This window comes from Falco punctatus, assembly GCF_963210335.1.
Source record: "Falco punctatus genome assembly, chromosome: 7".
NCBI lineage: Eukaryota > Metazoa > Chordata > Aves > Falconiformes > Falconidae > Falco > Falco punctatus.
The window spans coordinates 3,552,410-3,574,999 of NC_137587.1; the positions used below are offsets into that span (position 1 = coordinate 3,552,410).

Sequence of the window (22,590 nt, forward strand, 5' to 3'; positions counted from 1 at the left end):
GGAAGGAGTGTGACTTCTGGAGGAACAGGGATGCAGAGTAGGTCCTGTATTTGTCCAGTATTACTGACAAAACCTGAAAGACTTGGAGAGCAGGGTTACTGGAGTGAATGTGAACTTGGGAAGAGAGACGGCCGAGCGATAGGCTTTCGCTGCGAGAGGACAGATGTGCTGGAGTAAATCTGCAACTGAAAGAACTGGCATAATGCCACTGCCTGGGATCGTCTTCATGGTATTTGCTTGCCCTGTCTCCTGTGGATACACCCTACGCTAGGTTTCTGTATAGACTTTCTCATATGTAATTTCCCTCCATGTTGCCTGTACCCTCTATTTTTGAGTCCGTATCACTGTAAGCAGTTCTTCTGCAAGCAGTGCTGCAGACCTGGCAAATGCTGTTTTGCTAATTTGCCGATGGTTCACTTCAGGGATTCTCTCTTTGAAGCAGAACTTCTAGAAGTGACCTGTGTGATGCTTCCCTTGGAGGCGGCATAACTGGAGGTAAGTCTTTCCAGGGACGGAGTGGGTGAAAAGCTGTCCAAGCTCTTTAGTTTAATAGGCATCTTTTTCTAAAACATTCCGACAGATGAGAGCGAATTACTTGTAACTGTTTTTGAAAGGAAGTAATTAAGTATTAGACTGGCATATGAGCAATTTCCCTTTTGATTAAATTACTGTGAAGTGTCCCCAGACTAGCCATAAGAGTATCTCTCAGGATGAATGTGGAAAAAGGTGACTGGTGATTATGGGAGAGTAAGCGTGTACGTGCCTGACTGGGGAGCACTTGAAAATGGCCCACATCTTCATGAAATGAAAATGTTATTGAAAGGTGGCTCGTGTTGGGCTTGCAAAACCAGAAGTAGATAAGATCCCTAGTTTCTTTTTCAGTTAGCTTTTATACCTGCTTCACTTTCAAGGAATCTCTGAACCTTCCAACCTACTTCTGCCCAAGAAAAACTACAGTCCTGAAGTCATGATATGAACTGAGAGTCAGAAAATCTTTGATTGTCAGCTGTAGTATTGTTGTTTAGGTGATGTAGACAAGACTGTTAAACCTTCAGCATGATAGTTTATGAATAAAATAATACATGCTCTATTAGAAGGATTTTATGATTCACCAATGAATGCTGATACTAAGGTTTCGTACTGAATATAGCCCTTCGGCACGTAATGGGAGTTCTTTTGGTACTCGGAGTGCTCCTTCCTTTTCTTGAGTTAAAGCACTTGCTTGTTGTTTATAACCATCTGAACTATTTCTTTTCCTTCTTGGTATCTTGTCAGCTTCCAAAGCAATTTAGACATCTGTGGTCCCCTTGTTTAGCCAAGATGTATGCTTATTCCTTTTATTTTGATTCTCATAAATCCATTATATCAGTTCTTTTGTGATTTGGTGGAGGGGGTTTACACATAATTTCCTTCAATGTTCCTAGTAGTGAGGTTCAGCTATTTGAAATATTCCTGATACAGTTTGCAATTTACATGCATCTTAGTAAGTAGTCTTAATATCAGTGGTTTCACTTTAAATGATTATTACATAACATTTGATGTATTATATATGATCATTAGTAATTATACATATATACTTCATATTGTTAGCTAATGCAGAATATAATAATCATTATAATTTTAGTAATGATGTAATTTATTACCACATTGTGTTTACATCAATCTGATGAACCTACAAGTGGAGTAACAGCTCTTGATGTAATCCTGAGCAGTGAACTAAATCTGGTTTGATGTGTAACTCTTGTTTCTTGCTTTGTAACTGTCTCCGTAACTAACTCAAATTCAACATGTTTGTGGGTGTAAAGCAATCTGCTACAGCCTTTAAAGAGAGGACATAAAAATTAGGTTTAGGTTAGGAGGAAACTCAGAAGAGCAAACAGGCTAAAAAGATACTGAGAAGTGTAATACCATGTTGCGTAGTGTGGCTCACAAATGTTTTGGTGCTGGCTGGGGGGTCACTGAGTGTGTATCAATGATCTAGGGATAGAACGGATTTTCAGAAAGCTTTTGACAAGTTTTCTCATCAAAGCCTATACGGAGATGAAGCTGTGATGTGGTAAGAGAGCAGGTTTCACATGCCAGTATGTATTTAAATGGTAAATGGAGATTAGGAATAGATAGTAGCATTGTTGGTGTGATTCTACTGGAGTTCTCAGTGGGATTTTACTATTTTAACAGAAATGGCCTGGAATGGTTCAGACAAGAAGATGGATATGCAGGTGGCATTGTCTGCAAATTATGTTTCCAGGTGTTTCAGGGTAGCTAAAATGAAAGCTGCAAAAGGATGATAAGATGATAAATGGAATCTGGTGTTGGTGATACAAAATAATGCGTATTTCTTAAGTTTGAGGAAAGAAATTCTAATATACAGAGATAGCATCAAATTTCACTACTCCAAAAGGGACCTGGGATTGCTATTGATGGTTATCTGAAAATAACACCATGAAACTTAGGAGCAGTTAAAAAGGGAAAAAAAGAGTGTCAGCAAAGGAATCGAAACCGAACAAACCCATGGTGTGCTTGCACCATGAATATCACGTGCAGTTCTAATCAACCTGTTTTGAAAAGAAATTAACAGAAATTAAAATCAGTTCTAGGTCTGCTCCCACCCCCCAGCCTTCTAGCTGTGTCTCTAAGATGGTATTCACTAGCTACCTGTATTATTTGCCTTCTAGCGGGTCCTCATGGGCACTTTGGGACAGTCCAGCTTGTACCTTGGGGAAGGGAATGGGAAGAAACTTTGCGTGTACCCTGGGCTTTATAATATATCCACCTTCCACGTGCATGTGCCTCAACACGCTGCTTCTGTTCATCCCCTTCACCCGTAGGGATGTTACGGGGCTGGTGTCAGGGCAGCCGAGGGTTCCTGACATCCTTGCAATTACGGTCATCTGTACGGGTGGATGGAATTTGAAGGCAGCTTGACCTGGCGTTGTGGTTAGGGTGCTTTTTGAGGCCAGGCAGGAGGTAGTACGCATACGCTGGCAGGTGGCAAGGAGAGGCAGGTTTCTCTGTCGGCACAGCAATCTTTTCACCCAACGCGTTTCCCTAACAGGTCTCTTGCTCTGTCCAACAGTGTGACTGTGCACATGGAGCCCATGCCACATGAGGGACCGCTTGCCCCTGGCGTCCCCCAGCATAGCTGGAAAGATGAAAGGAAGATTCCTCCCACAGGAGTTGTGCTAGTGCCCTTCTGCTGCCGCTGACATGACCTGTGCGGAGCCCCACCAAACTTACATTAATTAACAGCACAAATTAGAGCTTAAGAATGCCACGTTTAGCTATTGCAGTGATTGGCCCACGCACTCTGTGGGAAATTTAAGAAAAATTTGGACTCCATGAAGGGGCAAAGAGATCTGCTCTTAGCAAATACACGCTACCCCCACAGTATTGACAGAATATTTCAGCAGAAAGGCTGGACACACGCCACTACTTATTTTGTAATCCAAAATGTTGCTGCTGTTTTGCTGTGTAGATAACCTGGAAAACAACTATTCATTCGTGACTAGTAAGGCTGGAAGTATTTCATTGCAAAATAATGCTTTGTAAGCCCAGGAACTTTTCATTTTAGGAAAGGGAGGCGCTGGCAGAGCGATGCTGCCTAGGATACGGGAAGGTATCCCCATCACCACGCGTTGGCTGGGCTATGCCATCTGTCCTACTGGAGTAATTGTGTTTAGTACAAGTAAATAAACATCAATCAGGTCAGAGATGTAAACCAAAGCATCCCCCGTGCAAGCCCTACCTACTCAGCTACCGATTCTTCCCATATGTCCCATCTTCAATAATCCGGGGCAGAACCTGGTTACTAGTCTGTTCTCACGTGCATGCAGGGGTGGTTCCCAGAGAATGGGTACGTACAGGGTCACCAGATCCACTATATGCACTGGTCATTCAGTATCTGGGCTCAGTGATGGACCCATTTTCCCAGCCCATCTGAGACAACCATGTACAGACTCAAAATCTAATTTAAAAAGTTAGTAAATCTTATAAATAATTTTCATCTGGAAAAGCTTTCCAGACATTGCAAAAATGAAATATGCATTTGAAGGTGACCTAAACCCATAAAAGTAGTATTGTTACCTTACATGTGCGAGGGATCTTATGGGAATGTTTCTGTAATAAATGGCAGAACAAACCCCATTCTGGTTTGCTCTGCACACACAGAGGCTGCGAGCGCCTAAAGATAGAAAGGAAAGCACTTCACAGGCGGCGTACACGGCTACAGAATGCAGCAGCTGTCATTATTATGAGTTAAATATAGGCTAAATTCAGATAGTCTTTTTTTCAAACCTTGTAACGAGGGTTTAGATTCTCACTAGAAGGAGATGGGATGAGCATAACCTGACAGATCTTCCCTCATCTTGCTGTTCAGTACAGATGCATGCGGGCATTCAGCCTAGGCACAACGTGCTTCTGGGAGCGCTCCAGGATTTTCTGGCTTCTGAAGTGAAGCCACTACGAGCGGATCCTGGGCTTGGTTACTGCTCTCACTCCTCTGGCTTGCAGCGTGAGGCGGGGGCCAGGTCTGGCAGCACAGCTGGTAGGGTGTGAATTGCAATACAGGGATGTGAGTGAGCAGCCGGAGACGTGGATGGTGGCGAGGCTGCACCCCCGACGCTCGTGGCTCAAGCAAATACACGATGTGCAGAAACACGGCGCCTCTGCACAGCTCACACCTCACCGAACCAGGGGCTTCTCTGCACAGGCACATCTGCTACCTCGCTTTTGGGTTTTCAACTTGGAGAACCTGTTTGCCCATTGGAAATGGTGTGGTTTAGATGTAAGGCACATACAAGTATTATGAAAATGATATACGTCTTTTTTTGTTTTTCTGAAAGACAGCAGTAGGCACTGCCTTAACCTTGGAACAGTCCTAGAAAAGTAGTTCTTAGCTGGAAGATGGGGCTGGGGCAGCAGTAAGCGAAGTCCCGCTGAGCTGCTGGAAAGCTTTCTTTTAGCAACTGCCAAAGCTTTACCTTTTCTAAACTTTGTTGTTTGTCTTTCTGAATACATCAGATCTACCCTAGCTACACTTTCTATTCAAAATTCAACTTCTTTTTTGAGAATTTTGGTTTCTCAGATCTCTTTTGTTACTGTGCAAGTGACAGGAATGGTCTTTACAAATTCTTGATCTGAAAAGGACTGGGAAACACGTTCTGGGAAAACAACTTTGTACAAGAGAGTAGCTGTGCAAAGGAGAACACTTAAAAATACAGTTGTCTGTCTTGGTCTCCCCTCTGTCCGTCCGTTTGCTCTGTTACCTCTCCCCTTGCTCCCTTTCCCCCTCTTCCCTCCCTTGGCTCCCATCCAACCTGCAGCATTATACCTGACACCAGTGCAGGACTGGTGAGCGAGTTCTCAGCAAGGTTTGCTGTTCAGAGAAGTTGTTTGAAGTTTCCTTGAAGTCCCACCTTTACTTCTCCTTCTCCTAGGGCAATGCCATAGGCCAGGGACCCCCTCTGCTTACTGCCAGGCAGCACCCACCCTGCGCTCTCCGCCAGCCCCAAACTGGCATTGATGCTGCTCATTCTTTGGCAGCTGGATCAAACCTTCAGATGAGAGAGTTCCCCAAACCAGAAATATGAATCCAGATCACTGCTTAGGCAAACCAGTGAAATAATTCAGGATTTGCAATGTTGTTACTGAATTCAAAATGTAGGACATGGTTAATAAATAGATAAATGTATTATAACCTAAGTGATACGTTGGCTAGTAAGATCCTATTCGTAGTTCTGAATATATGGCCTGACACCTGCATTTCTGAGCAGACTAATTTGATGGAAAAGCTTCCTCTCCACCTCCTGACATCTAATCAAAATATACCCCAAATCAAACAATCTTTTTTATTTCATTTTATTGCATTTCATTACTAGCCTGAATCAGTGTGTTATTACATCAGCTGCATTTTATCCCCACTGAGGATATTAATACCCAATCTTTTATTTTTAATATAGTGTTATTCATTGTGATTTTCTATAAGGATTTTTTTTTTTTAATTCATTCAAGAACTTCCACAGTGGGATGGTCCAGTGCAATGATCGATCTCCTATCTGCTGGCATCCTGTCCCTGGGCAGAGCTGTCAGGATGGAGTGTGAAATTCAACTTGCTGGGGCACATCCATGGTATTATTCCAAAATTATATGAGTTTTATGAGCTGAAATTTCAGTGTTCACAGCTTAGCCTGATGATTTCCTGGGTCATTTCTACCCAAACAAAATGGCTGAGAAATATAAAAATCAGTCACCAGAAAGGAATCGTACATTTCCATGATCTAGTAAGAATTTCTTATTGTTGTAGCAGGACAGTAGATCTAATTACATTCTGTTATTTGTTATTAGCATTTGGATACCATAGAAGCCAGCCAGGGCCTTGGTGTACTGAGACTCTGTGAAAAGGCTGATTTGTAAACAGTGTTTTTAAATGAACAGGAAAATATATAGGGAGAGAAAAGGGTGCAACAGTAGCCAATGGCAGGTTGATGGTGAAGCAGAAAGTTTTGGAGGGGAGAAGCCAGGTAGAAACTAAAGACAAAATACGGCTGTATGAATTTGGAAGAAATGGTTAGGGGTGATGGAAATTAAGTGGAGCTGATGTGAAGATGCTGCTAGAAGAATGGGAAAGTAGGGGCAAACAGCCATTCATTCAGGAGGACTACAAGGATGCCGTAAGGCTATGCAGGGAGAAAATTAGATAAGCCAAAGCCCAACTAGAACTTAATCTGGCTGCTGCCATAAAAGACAATTAAAGATTTTTTTATAAATACATTAGCAACAAAAGGAGGGCTGAGAAGACATGGCTTAGTGTTGGGCTTAGCAGTGCTGGGTTTACAGTTGGACTCGATGATCCTAAAGATCTTTTCCAGCCTAAATGATTCTATGGCAGAGGAAATATTCCTTCATAATTCCCAGAATTCCCCTTCACCAGCAAAAGTAACATTTCATATAAACTTGGGAAGTTACCTGCAGGAACACGTTGAGGAAGAAATGATGGAAATGCTTTCCTCCTAGACAAGATCACCTTGTTACAGAAAGACCACAGGTGATGTAGCCTAGGAAAGCAGCATGCAGGGCACACAATATGCTGACTTGAAACATTTTTCATTTGATTCCCTCGATTCTGTGCCTATCTCACTAGTTGGGAATTTGGCTCTTTGAAGCAGCTTCTGTTTTGCTCCCCATGCAGCAGAATAACTTGCTCAGGATAAAAATAACCTGTGTGGTGAGAGCTTGTACAGATAAAAAGAGGTGTTTTAGAGCACTGACTTACCAACCCAGAACAAATGGGTGTAAACTGTCCCAGCTCACCATCTGCTCCTTTGCCTGTAACACCTTAAAGGTCCATCTGAAAGTCATGGTTTCGTGAGCAAGGTTTTCCTGAGCAAAGGATTTCTTTACATGTGTAGGTACTTCTGTGACTATTTCAGGTGGGTATGCACCTGAAAGTACATTTCAAACCTGAGTGTCCTGAAATTTATGGGCAATTTAAACCAAAACCTAGATCCAGATCTGAATTTTGCCGTTAGTTAACACTAAGGTTATGGATACACGCATAGCCAAATACTAGCAGAAGAGATCTGCAGGCAATGTTATCCTTCATAATACTCATAAAGCATATTTGGCTAAAAATGGACTTTACAACATAAGAATAATAAAAAACCTAGATACACTCTAGCGCTTGCCAGCAATATGTCCATAGTGCCTTATGAATCTGGGGAGTATTTTAATTCCATTTTCAGTTCCTCTCTTTTAAATCCGAAGACATGCTTTTTGTAAATTAGCTGATGATAAAAGTGAAATTAAGAAATGCAGGTACTGTAAGAAAGCAAAAATTGCAGCAGCTGCATAGGCTCTATACAAAAAGTGTGGCAGAACGAGCAGCTTGGGAGAGCCGTGTCCAGGAGCTGAGCACAGACACACCAGTCAGCAAATGTTCTGCCTCTTTTTATTTCAGTTTGCCTTCCTCATTAAACTTTATTTAGAGCATAAGTAACTGTCTAAAAACACAGTTAGTGCTGAGATGTTGGATTCTTTGGAACAATTTGTCTCTAGCAATGTCAGGCTGATGTGCTCTCCTCAGGGACGTAAGACTTCAGCACAATGACTTGTTAAGCATATGGGAGTTCAGGGAGGGTATGTCCCACCACGCTGGAGTGGGCTGTGAACCACTTCTGAGGGGTGCAGTCCTCCCTCCATCCTCTTGAAAAGGAGTTTCACTATGCAGAACATGATGGGGTGTGGTGAGGAAGCACGTTTCAAACCTTTCAAAAACTACTGCCTGACAACTGTTTAAGTCAAAATGCGTGAGCACTCCTGAAATCCAGGACTTAGTTGTACAAGATGTGTGCTCCAGGTTGGAAAACTCTGGGTGCATTTTCCTCTAGTTCATCAGTGACGTCTGTTACAAAGAGGATTCCTAGTCTCTCTGCACTCTACGAACGTATTCCTCTCTCTGCTCCTTCCTGTCTAGACTCCTTCAATGCTCTTCTTAACAAGAGTTGTTCTAATTGTTTTTCTTGGATGTAAAGCAGTCCAGACCCAGGGCCATCTGGACGCTGCCCTGTAGCATGGCCAGCAATGGCACAAGTGCGACTGTAGGCTCTTACAAAGTTCAGCTGGAGGATGAAAGGCAGGAGTGGTAAATTTACAATGCCTGTCTCTGAAATACTTTTCTCCTTGAGATACTGCAGGCCACATCTCTTTTTTTGTTTCTAATCGGTGCTTTAATTACGGTGATGGGAAGATAGCAGGAAGTTTTATTTTTGCTTTTGATGATCACCTGCTTTAGTAGTCCTCATGCTCCCGTGCCAATAGGCAAATGATAATCCTATGGGTGACCTAAACAACTAATGGTGCAGGCTATGACTTTGCTAAATGCAGTGACTCTTCATCCACCTGAGGCAAACTTGTCTCAGAATTGTATTTTAGGTTCAACCACTGCCTTGTGGTATGGTCTTGATGTTGGTTTTACTCTCTGGATCACTTTTCCCCTCCATTATATTGAGCTGCAGGAAAGCATCTTTTTCTGCACAGTGCTGAGATAGTAAGCTACTATTAAAATATTCATACCAAAATCTATGGATCCCAGCTTTTGGCATTTTATTTCCTCTAACTGGGTATTTAATTCAGTTAGCAATGCTTACAGCTAATGGGCTTCAGGGGAAGTAACCTAAGTGCAGCAAACCTTTTGCTGATTTGTTCTTATCCACTGTTTTTTGTTGCCAAGTTTATAGTCTAAAGCTTACGTGGGCTGGCTGTGGAGCATATCTTTCTCTGCTCCTGCAAGTCAACAGCCTCTTGCAAATGGGCATATAATTTAAGGGTTAATATTAACCTGAACAGTTTAAGTTCAGATCTCGATGTTTCTGAAAGGTCTTTTAAGCATGTTTTATCAACAATGTCTGTTAGGCCTGTAAGGGCTGGCGAGAAGCGTAGCAGCAGCCTGAGCATCCTTCAGAGAGAGGATCGTGAAGGGTTTGAAGTGAATCTACCTCCAAAGAGAGCCCCAGGTGGTGGCTGAGCATGGCGGTAGTTGAAAGGGCATTCCTGGGACTGCTAGAAAGAGAAGGAAGCAGCTCTAAGAAGGGAAAACATTTCAACACCAGGAAGAGATAATAATTGCTCCAATTTTAGAATCAAATCAGTCTCGCTAAAAAGGTGATAGTATAGATGGAGAAGGAAAGTCTATCCTAAAACCAGGTTTTAAAACTAGCTTAAATCTAGAGTATAGTATTATCTGGAAATCTCAAGTCAGATCCAGTGCACCAAACCTGAAACCCAATACACACTGAAGTCATTCCCCAAAATAATTTATGCTGGTAGTACTGGACACCTCTGTCTGGGGCTGTCAGGCACTGTGCAGTGGACCTGGTGGCCACAGGATTCTTCAGAGGAAACTTGTACTGTGTTGCCTGCTTGTGTGAAGCCTTTTAATATCTTTTCATTACTTTTTTTCTTCATCGTTTAAAATTATTAGAGGTCCAAACCTTCAATAATTCTTCTTACTGGGGTCATACTCTTGTCACTGAACTGCAACGCTCATGAGATTTTATGGCTCTTAAAACCAGAACATTGTATAAAAACTAGTTGGGAATCCATGATTGATACAAAGATGCTATTTATCACTGTTGCCCTGGTTTCAGCTGGGATAGAGTTAATTTTCTTGCTAGTAGCTGGTGCAGCGCTGTGTTTTGGGTTTGATATGAGAACGATGCTGACAGCACCCTGATGGTTTAGCTGTGGCTGAGCAGGGCTCACCCTCAGTCAAGGGCTTTTCAGTTCCCCCCTGCTCTGTGAGGAGGGGCACAAGGAGCCGGGTGGGAGCACGGCCAGGGCAGCTGACCCCAACTGGCCAGGGGGACATTCCATACCATAGAGCATCATGCCCAGTATAGAAACTGGGGGCAGTTGGCTGGAGGGGGCTGATTGCTGCTAGGGGACTGGCTGGGCATCAGTCAGCCGGGGATGAGCAACTGCACTGAGCATCACTTGGGGGTTTTTTTGTGTTGTTTTTTTCTCCCCTTGGATTTTATTCCTCTCTCCCTCTCCTCTTCATTACAACTATCAGTGTTATCGTTGTCATTACTATTATTGTTTTTGTTATTATTATTGTTATTTGGTTTACTTTATTTCAGTTATTAAACTGTTCTTATCTCAACTGACAGGTTTTACGTATATTCACTTCTCCTCCCCATCCCACCACAGGGAGGGGAGGGAGCCAGCGGCTGGGGCTAAGCCACGACTCTTCAGTTATCTGTCTGTATTACAGTAAAATGTTACCGTTAATTTTTCATTTGGGAAACGATTTTCATTACATTTCTCTCTGATTGTGAATATACTGCAGCTACTGTGGTATATTAACCCAAATTCCTCTGTTACCTTAAAAAAAAAAAAAAAAAGAAGCGTTTTCTTCATCTGCTTTAGCTTTTCTTTGTAGAGTGCCTAATATTTTAGCACCTGATTGAATGTTTACACAGAATTAATTAATAAATCAAAGACAGGTGTAGTAGGCAATTAGTGGCTAAAAAACTGATTTAAGTGCAAGGTAAGAGAGTATTTGGCAACTGACCCTGAATAGAAGTGTTTCCAAACCCTTCTGTGGATGATGGATCGATCTACGGATGATGATTTATCATCCTTGAAGAACATGAAAGCAATAGAGTAATGATGAAGTAAGTTTTCAGGAAGGAGTTTTCTTCCACTGTTAATTTTTATGTACTCGGGCTATTTTTTTATGTACGTCAGGGATTATCTCTGGAATATGATCTCTGTCTATTTGCCAGCTATTGTTCCAGCTATCCATTTCTTTTGTGTTTTCTATGGTAAAAAAAGACGAGCACTATTTCTTTCTTGACATCAAAGCCCAATCTTTGCCACTTCTCGTTTGGCTGGAAACCAGGTTAGTATTCAGAATGATCTCAGTATAAGCACTGGCAAAGAGTTACATTTCCATGCACGGCTTGAACCCCAATTTTCTTGTTAAGGAACTGAGCTAAACAGTCCATCTTTATGGTTTGAAATGTTTCGGAGCCACTATTCTAAAGTGTTAAACTATACCTGCCCGCTTCCTGCTGAAATTAGTATTAGTCATAACTTTTAATTGCAGCAAAGTGCACTGGAAATAAACCCCGTGAGTCTCAAGCAATTATTTCTCATGCAACACAAGACAAACAGGAGCTAAAAGCATGATTAAGGATTTACTGAGCAGCTAGGGTGTCTTGAATACTCTGTATGAAGCTTAAAAGATAAGATACTTCAACGGAAGCTGCTGATTAATGGCAAAACACGTCAACTTTTCAACCATCAGCCTGAAAGTTAAACTCCTTCCTAAGCACTAATGGTGAATAGCCTCCTTTTGTTATTGCTTTAAGTTTTGGTCATATTGCTGGGGAAACTTCTCTGTGTTCCTGACAGTGCAGTGTTGAAATACTAAATCCTATGTGCCAGGGTCTTGATGCAGGTGTTGCCACCTCTGGAAGTGTGATTTATAGCCTAAAGAAAACCCTAACCCCAAGAATTGCAACATAAGGAGTAAAGGAAACACAAGACAGATGCAGCTGCAACAGTTCACTATGTAATATCTAGACCGTTAATAATACAGTGATTGTTGATTCCCACCCCCCTCAACAAATACATAGAGCCATTCTAGCCAGTGTCCTTCAGAATATCCTCCAAAACTCCTGTGGGCAACTTTGGAGGAAGCATCAGAGACTTAGTGTGATGGGGGTGATGGAGCTTGAAAGGCAACAGATAGGAATTATTAATGAGGGTACCTGAATGTGCTGCCTCATTCCAGGCATAAGGATGTGCTGCTTTCGCACTTCAGAGATGCTGCTTCAAGGTTATGAACAGGTGGGATGGAGGTGACAAATTTAGTGGTGGTGGTGGATGGAGGTGGAGAATTAGTCCTGAACATGTTATGTTGCTTTATGCATTTAACCTTCATCTTTTAGGACTGTTAAGCTATTGTGTTAACCACTCTAACAGAATTTACGCGTTCATGTTTTCCCTTGGCATGTACAGGTGTCATTGTGGCAATAAGAGCTGAGCCATGAGACGAAGTATTTGATGCACCCTTCACCCTGTGCCAGACCTTTCCCTTTGAGGGGGATCCTTGGCCCCCTTTTCCCTTTGCAAAAAAGAAGTGGCAGCTCCTGCAAAATGTTGGAGAAGGCTGGCGGGAGCAGTGGGAAAGTTGTGGCATGGAGAGACGCTTCTAGGGGTGAGACATTTTCCACTCTTCCCATGCTTTTGCCCAGGGGAAGATGCTCTACCTTCCTCCTTTTACTTTCCATCCACTCTTCTGGGATTTGTATCCCACCTAGAGTAAAACCCACTCCCTGTGGTCTAGTTACCCAAGAGAACACTGGTTTCTTGGCTAGTCACAAATAGCATTTTCCTCTAGAAAGACTGCAATATTGTCATCTTTTTACTGTTAATACCTGTAAGAAATCTCATGGTAAATACAAAATATGCTTTGGAGACTTCTGCAAGAATTTCTTGCAGAGAATGATTTATGCTCTTGTATCCGAGAAGGGCAAGGGAAGGCTGCTTGGCCATTATTCCAAACTAAGCAGAAACTGAGACCTGCAGTCTAGAAACAGGTACAACCAGGCCAGCCTGAAGATCCCTGTTTCAAAAGGTTGCTGCTTAACCTTTCAGTATCTAGTCCAACAAAATATCCGCTCTAGCCTACGGATGCTGATGATGTTAAATTCCTAATCACTAGGGAACTGTTGTGAAAACTCATTAGTATGAAGGAATTGGGATGCTTTATTCTGCTGTAGAGGAACAAAACAATAACAGTACAAAAAATAAAAGCCCCAAAAGAGCCAAAAAAAGGAATGCTGAATTTCTCTACTCTTCTAAGAGGAGATATTTCTAACATGAAGTTCAGTTTTCTTTTCCTTGCTAAGTCTTTGAAAGTGGCCATGTCATGCAATGGATAGCTAAATCTCCCATTTATGTAGCTACACTGATTGTCTTTCTCTGTCTCAGTGCCTTTCTTAATTAGGTGCTGAGCATATACTCATAAATCTAGCCTTGCTGCTGTGTGGCACTCTTCTTTGCACTATCATAATCCCATTTTATTTTTTCCCCCTGAACTGTGCTGAGGAACAGGATGAAAGCATTGACTCAACACTGACCAAAATCAGTGTTACCATCAATGGCAAGGTAAAACCCATTCAGGTACAGGGAAATGACGCGGAACAGTGATTATTAAGCCATTCTTGCACTCCCTGAGAGAGGCGAATATAGGTGTAACTCAGAAGGGACTAGAAGGAAGGAGCGATACATTCCAAATTCAGCCTCTGTGAGCATCCTTTGAAACTGCTTCAGTTTACGCCACGAACCTCTGTTGCCCTTTGTCTGCTCCGATGTCTGAGAAAAGCATCTATGTATCTACCTCTCTATGTACCTATCTATAGGGATCCTTCTTATTCAACATTTAGTTTTTCTTGGGCTGGCTACAGCTCAGCCAGAACAGAGGTTGGGGCTCATTATTGTTATTTGTGTTTCTTCAGTAGCATAATAATCAAATTGAAAAATTAGTTGGTGCATATCAGAAAGCCCTACATGTGCTTCCTAGAGAGAAGAAGAAGATTGGTAAGGGGTATATGAAGCCTGGAATATATCCGAGCCAGTGTTTCTGTATTTTTATAACACAGTCTCAGTATTCACATTATGACTGCAGCAAGATCCATGCCTAGAGATTTTAAAAAAATAACATTAGAGAAAGCTGCTCCTCTGTGAGAATCTTGCTGCATATTCCATCTGGGTCTAGACAAACACCCCGCAGAAGTGTGGTTTTATAGGGAAAAATAGCAATGTAAAAAAATCCGCTTTCCTCTGACCTGTGCCGTGTGTGTATTCAGGATTGTCTCTCCCAAGCTTAGTAACAAGTGTGAGCACTTACAGCTTTTTATATCTGTCTCCCCTACAGTACTTATTACTGGTAAGAAATAGGGGATGGATTTTGCATTTTTTTGTGCAGCAGTAGCAGGGTTCTTTATAAAACATGAGAATTGAAATAGCACTGAGGTGCCAAGACAGCTGGTTAGACAGTAGGGGAAGCCCATCTCTAGTAGAATGGTTCAAACCACTGTTCTTAACCCATGGAGGGGTCTGAAATGTATATATTTTAAAATATATTGTATAGAATTCTGCTGCTATGCTTTCAAGGGGTGTTGCCTTCTCCATTGATGGGTGCCCAGGCCCGGGCTGGCAAACACCACAGAGCTGCTTGCTTGCTCCCCTCCCCATGGTGGGGTGAGGGGGAAATAGGAAGAACAAAAGTGAAAACTCACGGTTCAAAATAAAGGCAGTGAGATCACTTGGTGAATACTGTCATGGGCAAAACAGAGTTGACTTGTGGAATTTAATTTATTTATTTTCAACTAGGATAAATATTTAATTGGTTGGGTGTTTGGAAGTAAAAAGACAAACATTCCAAATGCCTTCCTCTCCCCTTTCCCAGGCTCACTTCGCTCCAGACACCTCTCCTCCCCCCACGTTATCACCGCAGGTGGCACCCAGTCCCTCCAGTCAGCAGCCAGCAGCAAGGGGCTGGGCTCAGGACACATGGGTTTCTCTCTGCTGCTCTCTGTCTCTCAGCCCTTTTCCTCTGGTCCTTCACTGGTCCTCCATGGGCTGTGGGCCCTCCAGGGCAGTACCTGCTCTGCCATGGAGCACCTCCCACTGCCTTGTCCTTGTTGTTTCCTTATTCCCTCCTCTATTCCCTCCTTGTCCTTGTCCTCCTCCTCTGCCTGTCCAGCATTTCTGCCTTTTCTTAAATACACTTTCCCAGAGGTGCTACCACCTTGTCTGAGGAGCTCAGCAGTGTCCTGCAGTGGGACCCATTGCAGTGGGTTCAGAGAACACAGAAGAGCAAAAGATTATTATATTATTCTTAGATATTATCTCTAAGTCAGTGATATTTAAAATACATCTACTTTCAGCCTCATTTTGAATGTGAAGGAGCTAGGACAAGCTAGAAAGAAACCCGCAGTGACAGGTATAGGCAGCAGTGAGGTCGATGCAACCGCCAAGGAGCTCTGTGAGCTCAGGGCTGTGCCAGCCTTTCCATACAGCCTGCTGAGACGGGCATCGCGCTTCGCTGAGGTACGTGCCAGCCTCTGGACCAGGGCTACCCTGCATCTGACTGAGCTGGAAGGCAAGCACTGTGAACCTGTGAATATCTGCACTGTCTACACTAGTCTAGCAAAAATGTTTTGACTAACAACATACCTAACGTTTGTGGCTGAGAGGAAAAAAAAACCCCAACAACCTATGTGTGTGATACTCTGTTTTATGCTTTGAGACTGGCTTTCCCCTTGTTAAAATATTTTGATCTGGAGAAAGTGATTTAGACAACAAGCTGTTTAATGAGCACATGGGCAAAGACAATCTGTTCCAAGAATAGTTGGCAGCATGGGAGAGGGCATAAAGTTAAGAGTAGGTTAAGGGGACAAAAGAAATGTTGAAAAAACGTGTTTTCTTTGGAGGAGTGCTCCAAACTGCAGAGGCTTGTAGAAGGATGAGGACAGCATGTTCCATGCAGGCACATTACAGTACTACTAAAAATATGGCACTGGTCATCTAGCCAAAAAGGTAAATAACTTGTGTGATTCTTGGGGATATTTGTCAGGAATTCAGAACAGAAAATGTTTGGAAGGTGGAAGAACCATCTGAGCTCACTGTGAAGCAGCTGATGTTCCAGTGCTATTTGTGGTTGAGTAGTACTGTATATTGGGGGAGTTTCAGTGAAACGGGAGGTGCCACTATAAAACTGTGGAATAAGCATATTTGAAATATGGTATTCATGGCAATATGTATGTTTCACATATTTAGCATTTAGTCTAATCTGATAAATGGCTGTAGCATCTTTTGATCCCATGCTTAATGTCTCCTACTCCCTTTTTGAAGGAATATGTGTCATCCCTGTGATCTCAGCTTGGGAACTTAAGAACCTTGTTTGGTCCTTTCGCTGTCAACAGTCAGGTCAGAAAAATTGCACCTGAGTTAATTCACCTGAACAGGGCAGGAGCTGTAAAATAATCTGGTTCATCAGCTTTGATCTGTAGGACCAGGGGGAGGGAAGAAAAAAATACAGGATTTCTTTTAACTCCGGAAATTATTGGATAAGACCAAAACCAAGAAGACCCCCGTGTATGTAACAGAAAATAAGGAAAAAGCAAGGAAAAGATGCAGAAGAACAAAATTCCACTGATAAGGGTGTTTTCATGGGAACGTCTGTCCTCACTCCTCTCGGCACTAGCCCAGGTTGGCAGTGGGTTGTTTGAATAAATATGGTTAAGATGATGTCAGTGATGTTGCCTTTTTAGCACCTGGCCACCTTAAGAGTAAAACCAGCACCTTCATTAGTAGCTGGGAATGATCCCTCATAGGTGGTTATATCACAGAAAGTTCTGTTCGTTTCTTCTTAAGAGTCCTCCTTTAATCTTTTCCAGATCAGCTGTAGGCTGATTTAAATTGAAGTCTCTCTCATTAGAAAGCACTGATTTATTTATATTTGATGAATGTCTTAGAAGTTACCTGCTTCATCAATGTGGAGAGAACTTGTTGTTAAAACAAAACTAAAAAAGAAACACAAAACAAACTAAAAAAAGAAAAGAGTAGAAAACATCTCTCTTACACGTGTTTTCATTTTACTTAAACTGCTATGAGATTAACTACTTTTCCTGGAGAAAGGCCTCTCTTACTGTTTCATTTTGACGCCTATAGAAAATCCTGTATTTATGTCACAAACTCATGGGCTCAGGGAATGTGCTAGCCTAGCTGGAGTTGCTCAGCTGTTTGCCAGTGTTTGGCTCCAGAGTGCAAATACTATTTAAAAGAGGAGTTTGTATGAACTTTTTCAGATTTCTCAACCTTTAGGCGTTTATATATATATATATATATATATATATATATAGTGCTATCTCTCTCTCTCTCTCTCTTTCTTTTAATAATGACTTGGTACAGTGTAATACTGCAGTGGGTCAGGTTAATTTACTCTCATCTTGATACAACTGTGCCAAAACTGGAATGTAAAGCCTGCATTTCCTTATTCCTGAGAACCTGGGCAGCAGAAAATAATGTTCTTCGTAGTTAAATAGCAAGGCCAACTCCATCTGCAAAAAAAAAACCAACGCAAACCAACCTTTTTGTGATGCGTAATTACTACAGTGTACATATTCCATGACTAATGACGTTTATACCTTGGCATTTTTTGGATCTATGGCAATTATCCTGTACTGTGAACATTCTCTGAAGGCACATCTAACTGTGAAAAGACCCTCCTTGTCACTGGTACCCTGAATTCCATGTGCTATTGTCCATTAAGTAGTTTTGCTTCCGAGTCTTCCTTTTGTGCTCTTTTCAGTAGCCCTGAAAATGCTGTCCCTGACTCACCGTAGCTTGCTGCCTTCCTTTGTACCGCTGGAAGAGCAAGAAGAAAACAGACCCTCAGCTGCTCGGCTTTAGTGCGAGTGACCGAGGTGCACAGTAACCATGAGTCAGGCTTTTCTGCAGATCCTGTCATCTCCAAAAAAACCAACAACCCGAATGTATCGCTTCTAAATAAGCGGATGCCCTGACATTTGGTACGGATTTGCAGGCCATGCTTTCCACTCTTGTTTCTGCCACGAGACAAGACAATCCTGACACATATAGAAATGCATTTTAATATTGCTGTATGGGGACTGTAGGAAGGATGACTCTGCATAACTTTGCTTTACTAGTAGTGCTTAGTGCTTGGCAGCTTCGAAGTATTTTTTGCCCAAGGATTCCCAGTACTATATGGCACCTTCCCCTGTAGCAAGGTGCCTGCCGTTCTGTTTTGCATATCAGGAAACTGAAGCATTGGGTAGGAGTGAACAAGTCACCTTGCACAAACTATTAACTAAACGACATCGTGGTTAGAGCCTCATCCTCCATGACAAAAAGCAAGTGTGCCAATCTTGGACACCACGTAACGTCCACGAGGTCAGTTGCTTTCCCATCACCACACACAGAGTAAGTCTGAAACGCTGCTGTTGTGAAGGGTGACCGTACCTCTTGAAGAAACTACATCATCCTTTAGTGTTTTAGCAAATCGCTCAGAATGAATCTCGAGAAACAAGAAGTCAGGTTTTATATTCTTGTGTTGTTTTTCTCCTTGGTACTTAGTGTTTCCTGTGCCTTCAGTTTGATTAATGGCATTATATTACTATTTAAGGATTTCTTTTCAGCCAGGCACAGAAAATAATAAGTGCACGCAAAACAAACAAACAAAAAATATCAAGTGTAGGGATCATCTCAAACAGTTTCAGAACTAGAAGTATTCAGGAAACATGGCATATTTATGCTGCTGCCTGGGTTCTAATTGCAGAGCACCCCAGCTCGGATGGGTGTCTAATGAGGGTCTGGCACGGCACCTCTGAAAGAAATGCTCCTGCAGCAGCTGCAGCAGCAGTACTGCTCGCAGGCTGGTGGATAACCCCAGCTCAGGCAATATCCCTTCTGTATGGCGCAAAGACAGCTCCTGAGACCTGATTTCCTTCCCAGGCAACATCCCAATCTGAAATGAGATCTCATTTCTGGGTCAACAGAGAGGCTTGATTTAGAAAACTAAATTTGAAAATACGTGACTGACAGTGACCTCCGCACTCCTTTTCCTGCATAAGGACTGGAAATTTCTTCTTCCAGGTTTCTTGTGAAACTCTATTGAATCTGGAGTTTATTTATGTCAGAGAAAACCTGAAATAAATCTGCCAGAGTCCGTTGTATTAATCCAGGCTGACATCAATACTACTGGATAAATCTAAGTTTATATTAAATAGATTGAGGGTTTATATGAGCTAGGAGTGTAAAATGTTGCAATTACACTGCTTATATTTGTGTTCAGTTTATAGCAGCCAGTAATACGCATCCTCTTTGTTCAGGAGCCCTCCAGTGTGGATTTACGTAGGTAATTTTATCTCAGGTTGTTTGGTATTTGACATAAATCTTTTATTTCTGGAGCAAACTGATAATACAGCTGTCTATTTTTGTAAAGGAGATTTAATCTTCATATTTCTGAATGCAAGCTGGAAAACCTGAGTCTAGAAAACCCGCAGCATGAATTATTTCTACATAAAATCTCAGGGGTATTTTTAGAGGAAAAAAGAGTTTATTTTGATTTTAGTCTTGGTCTTACTTGTTGAACGCTTGGAGCTGGTGAGGCGATGTGGGTGTATGTGTACATGTATGGGGGTGTGCACTTTTTCTTACATGTCGAACCTGAGCTGGAGCGTACTGGAGCCTTTCTGGAGCTCAGGACTGTTTTTCCAGGCTGTGTTTCTGGAAGGTTAGTAGCTGCCTAGTGGATGGACAATGGGAATCACAATTTTGTGGGGCCAGACATAGACGTTCCTGTGAGCCGGGTAGGGCTCTCACTGACAGGGAGGGTTGGTTGTGTTCCACCTAATAAACTCACAAAAGGCAGAAAGAGACACACCAGGTGATGCCAGCACCATCAGCCTACCGTTCACAAGGTATACAGTCCCAGCAATCCACTCAAAAAATATTTTTTTTTCTTTTGTTATTTTCTTTTTCTAGAAAAAGCAAGTGAGTCAAACAAAGATCCGGGTGATCTCTACTATCCTCTTCATCCTGGCAGGCTGCATTGTCTTTGTGACCATTCCTGCAGTTATCTTCAAGCACATCGAGGGCTGGACAGCCTTGGAGTCCATCTACTTTGTGGTTGTCACTCTGACTACTGTTGGCTTCGGTGACTTTGTAGCAGGTGAGCAGCTTGGAGCCTGCGTGCTGTGCGCCAGGGCTTTGGCTCTTACAGCTTGTTTGCTGGTGTAGAGAGGAGGCTTTTCACAACGGATTGTATCCCTGTAACATGATGCCAGGTGTTTTGGTTGGGGTTACTGGGCAGTAGGACACCAGGGTGATTTAAGAACCGGGTGCCTTGCCACCTGCAGATTGCCGGCTTTCAGCAGCGTGGCTACTGGGAGCCTGGGAAGTCCTGATTATCCTTTATCATGCAATGAATTATGCACAAGTCAAACGACTTTCCCATTGAACTTGACATATGTATTAGTCCATTAGGGCTCGGTCTGAGGCTGCCTGCAGAAGCACGTAGCCAAAATGATGAATAGATGAGGCTTTTACAAAGTAGGGCTGAGCCATGGGGCTGGAGAAATCTCTGCTGGGATGCAGCAATGGGCTGCTACTACAGCAGCTGTAGCATTTCAGAAACTGCATTTTATTCTCTAACCTCAGCAGAAATGTTGACGTTGCAGTTGCCCTGTTAACGAAAACTCATGTAGGAAGGAAAAGAAGGGCTGCTGCGGTGCGCATCTTAGTGCTAGGAGGATACTCTCCAAGATTAATACAGTACTAGCAGGAACTATAAATATCCATCATTATCAATTTCCAAAGAGGGAGTCAAGATTGTTGGCTGGCAAGATGAGATTTTATTCCCCCCTCTCCCCCTCCCCCAACTGCTTTGCTAACGAAAAGGTGGTTAAAATAAGTGGATTTTTTCCCCATTAGTACACGACCTCTAGTCCTCACTCCTGTTAGTGTTCCCAATTAAAGGCATTAAGATGCCTGTGTTACAAACAGCCATGCTTTGCTACTGTTTTGTTACTTACTATAAATCAGTGAAATACGAATGAGTTAAAAGCATCAAATGAAGCTACAGGATATATAAAGTTTTCTTTGCTGAAGAGCTGCAGACACATCTTTTTGTAGAGAGGAATCTCATCCTCCCTTTTTATGATATGGTGGTATAGACGACATGAATTATTGAGAAAAAAAGGCAGTGAACAAAGAAAGCCGCAGGTAAGAAAAAGAAGTGTTTTATCAGCATTCAGGTACAGAAGTGCTTGTATGAGCTTGGTCCATTTTAACCACTTAAATGTGAAGAGAAGCTCGCTGATACACTGACTTTGTGGTATCACAATGTGAAATAAAAATAATTCACAATATTTTTCTTAAGCATATCACACTTTGGTATTGTTTTCTTCAGTAATATAATAATAAGAATGCTCTGAATAGTAAGTTAAATTGTTCTATATTCAACATGATTAGGAGAATATAATCCACAGCTGGGTGGCTACTAACAACGAGGATTTTTCAAAAATCAAATGGAAGACCCTGAATGGGAAAACTTCAGAGGCTATCTCATGATAAGAGTTTAAGGCAGGTGATCACCAGGAGATTTGGGTTTTATTGCCGGTTTTGAAACAGATTTTTTGTCACTTCAATCTCTCAATAGCTCCGTCCCTTCAATATCAAATCAGAAATACTACATCGTATTGGGTAAAACAGCATCAATGGAGCTATGCTGATTTATTCCACCTAGAACGTGTCCCAGCTCCTGGCAAACCGGGCAAGTTTCTGTACTGCTGTTGGAGACACAATTGTGGATGGAGCCTGAAAAAAACAGAATATCTGATAGGCTGGAAAAAAGTGGTCTCATGCTTTCTCAGTCGCCTGATTACTCCGTAAGATAGACCTAGACAATCTGTTTCATAGCGAGCATCCTCAGGGACACGTATGATCAGAAGAGCCTCGTTGTACCATAGCAACAGCAGCCCCCACCTCCCATTGTTTCACACTCTTAAAGACTGGAAAAAAAGAGAGTGATTCATGCGGTCTGTGGGGAGGGAGTAACATCAAAACTGATATTTGGGTCCCTGCCAGTTCTCAATGTCTGACCTTCCAGGGGGAATTTCAAATTGTGTACGTACACTCAGACTGAGTCTGGGTAAAATTAGAGTCGTAGGAATGTCTCAGGTTTCAAAAAGCTCAGGGGGAAATGCCGAACTGTGTTGTCTGGTGATGTCACCGGGGGAAAAATCCTAAACTCTCTCTGCAGTCATGCAGAGGTACAAGTTGGTGTCTAGCTCTTGCCTAACCAAGGCTGAAGAGTGGGACATAGGCAGTCCTCTGTCTGAGTCCCCTGGCGGGCTGGCTTTTTGGGCAGCGGGTCACACCGGTACCACCGAGGTGGTGGTCACCTGCACTGCGGGCTGGGGCCATGGGGCTATGCAGACCCTTTGCCACTCACTCCCTGCAGCTCAGAGCTCTGCTTGCCTCGCACTGGCTCTC

The 22,590-nt window shown here is 42.5% G+C and overlaps 1 protein-coding gene across 1 annotated transcript in view; it reads left to right on the plus strand.

Annotated features, from left to right (window-relative positions):
* KCNK10 (potassium two pore domain channel subfamily K member 10) overlaps window positions 1–22,590 on the plus strand; it is an 82,594-nt gene that overhangs the window by 43,662 nt on the left and 16,342 nt on the right. The window contains exon 6 of the mRNA XM_080397537.1: window positions 20,080–20,266. Coding sequence (XP_080253663.1) covers window positions 20,080–20,266 — 187 coding nt within the window. The remainder of the gene's footprint in view (window positions 1–20,079; window positions 20,267–22,590) is intronic.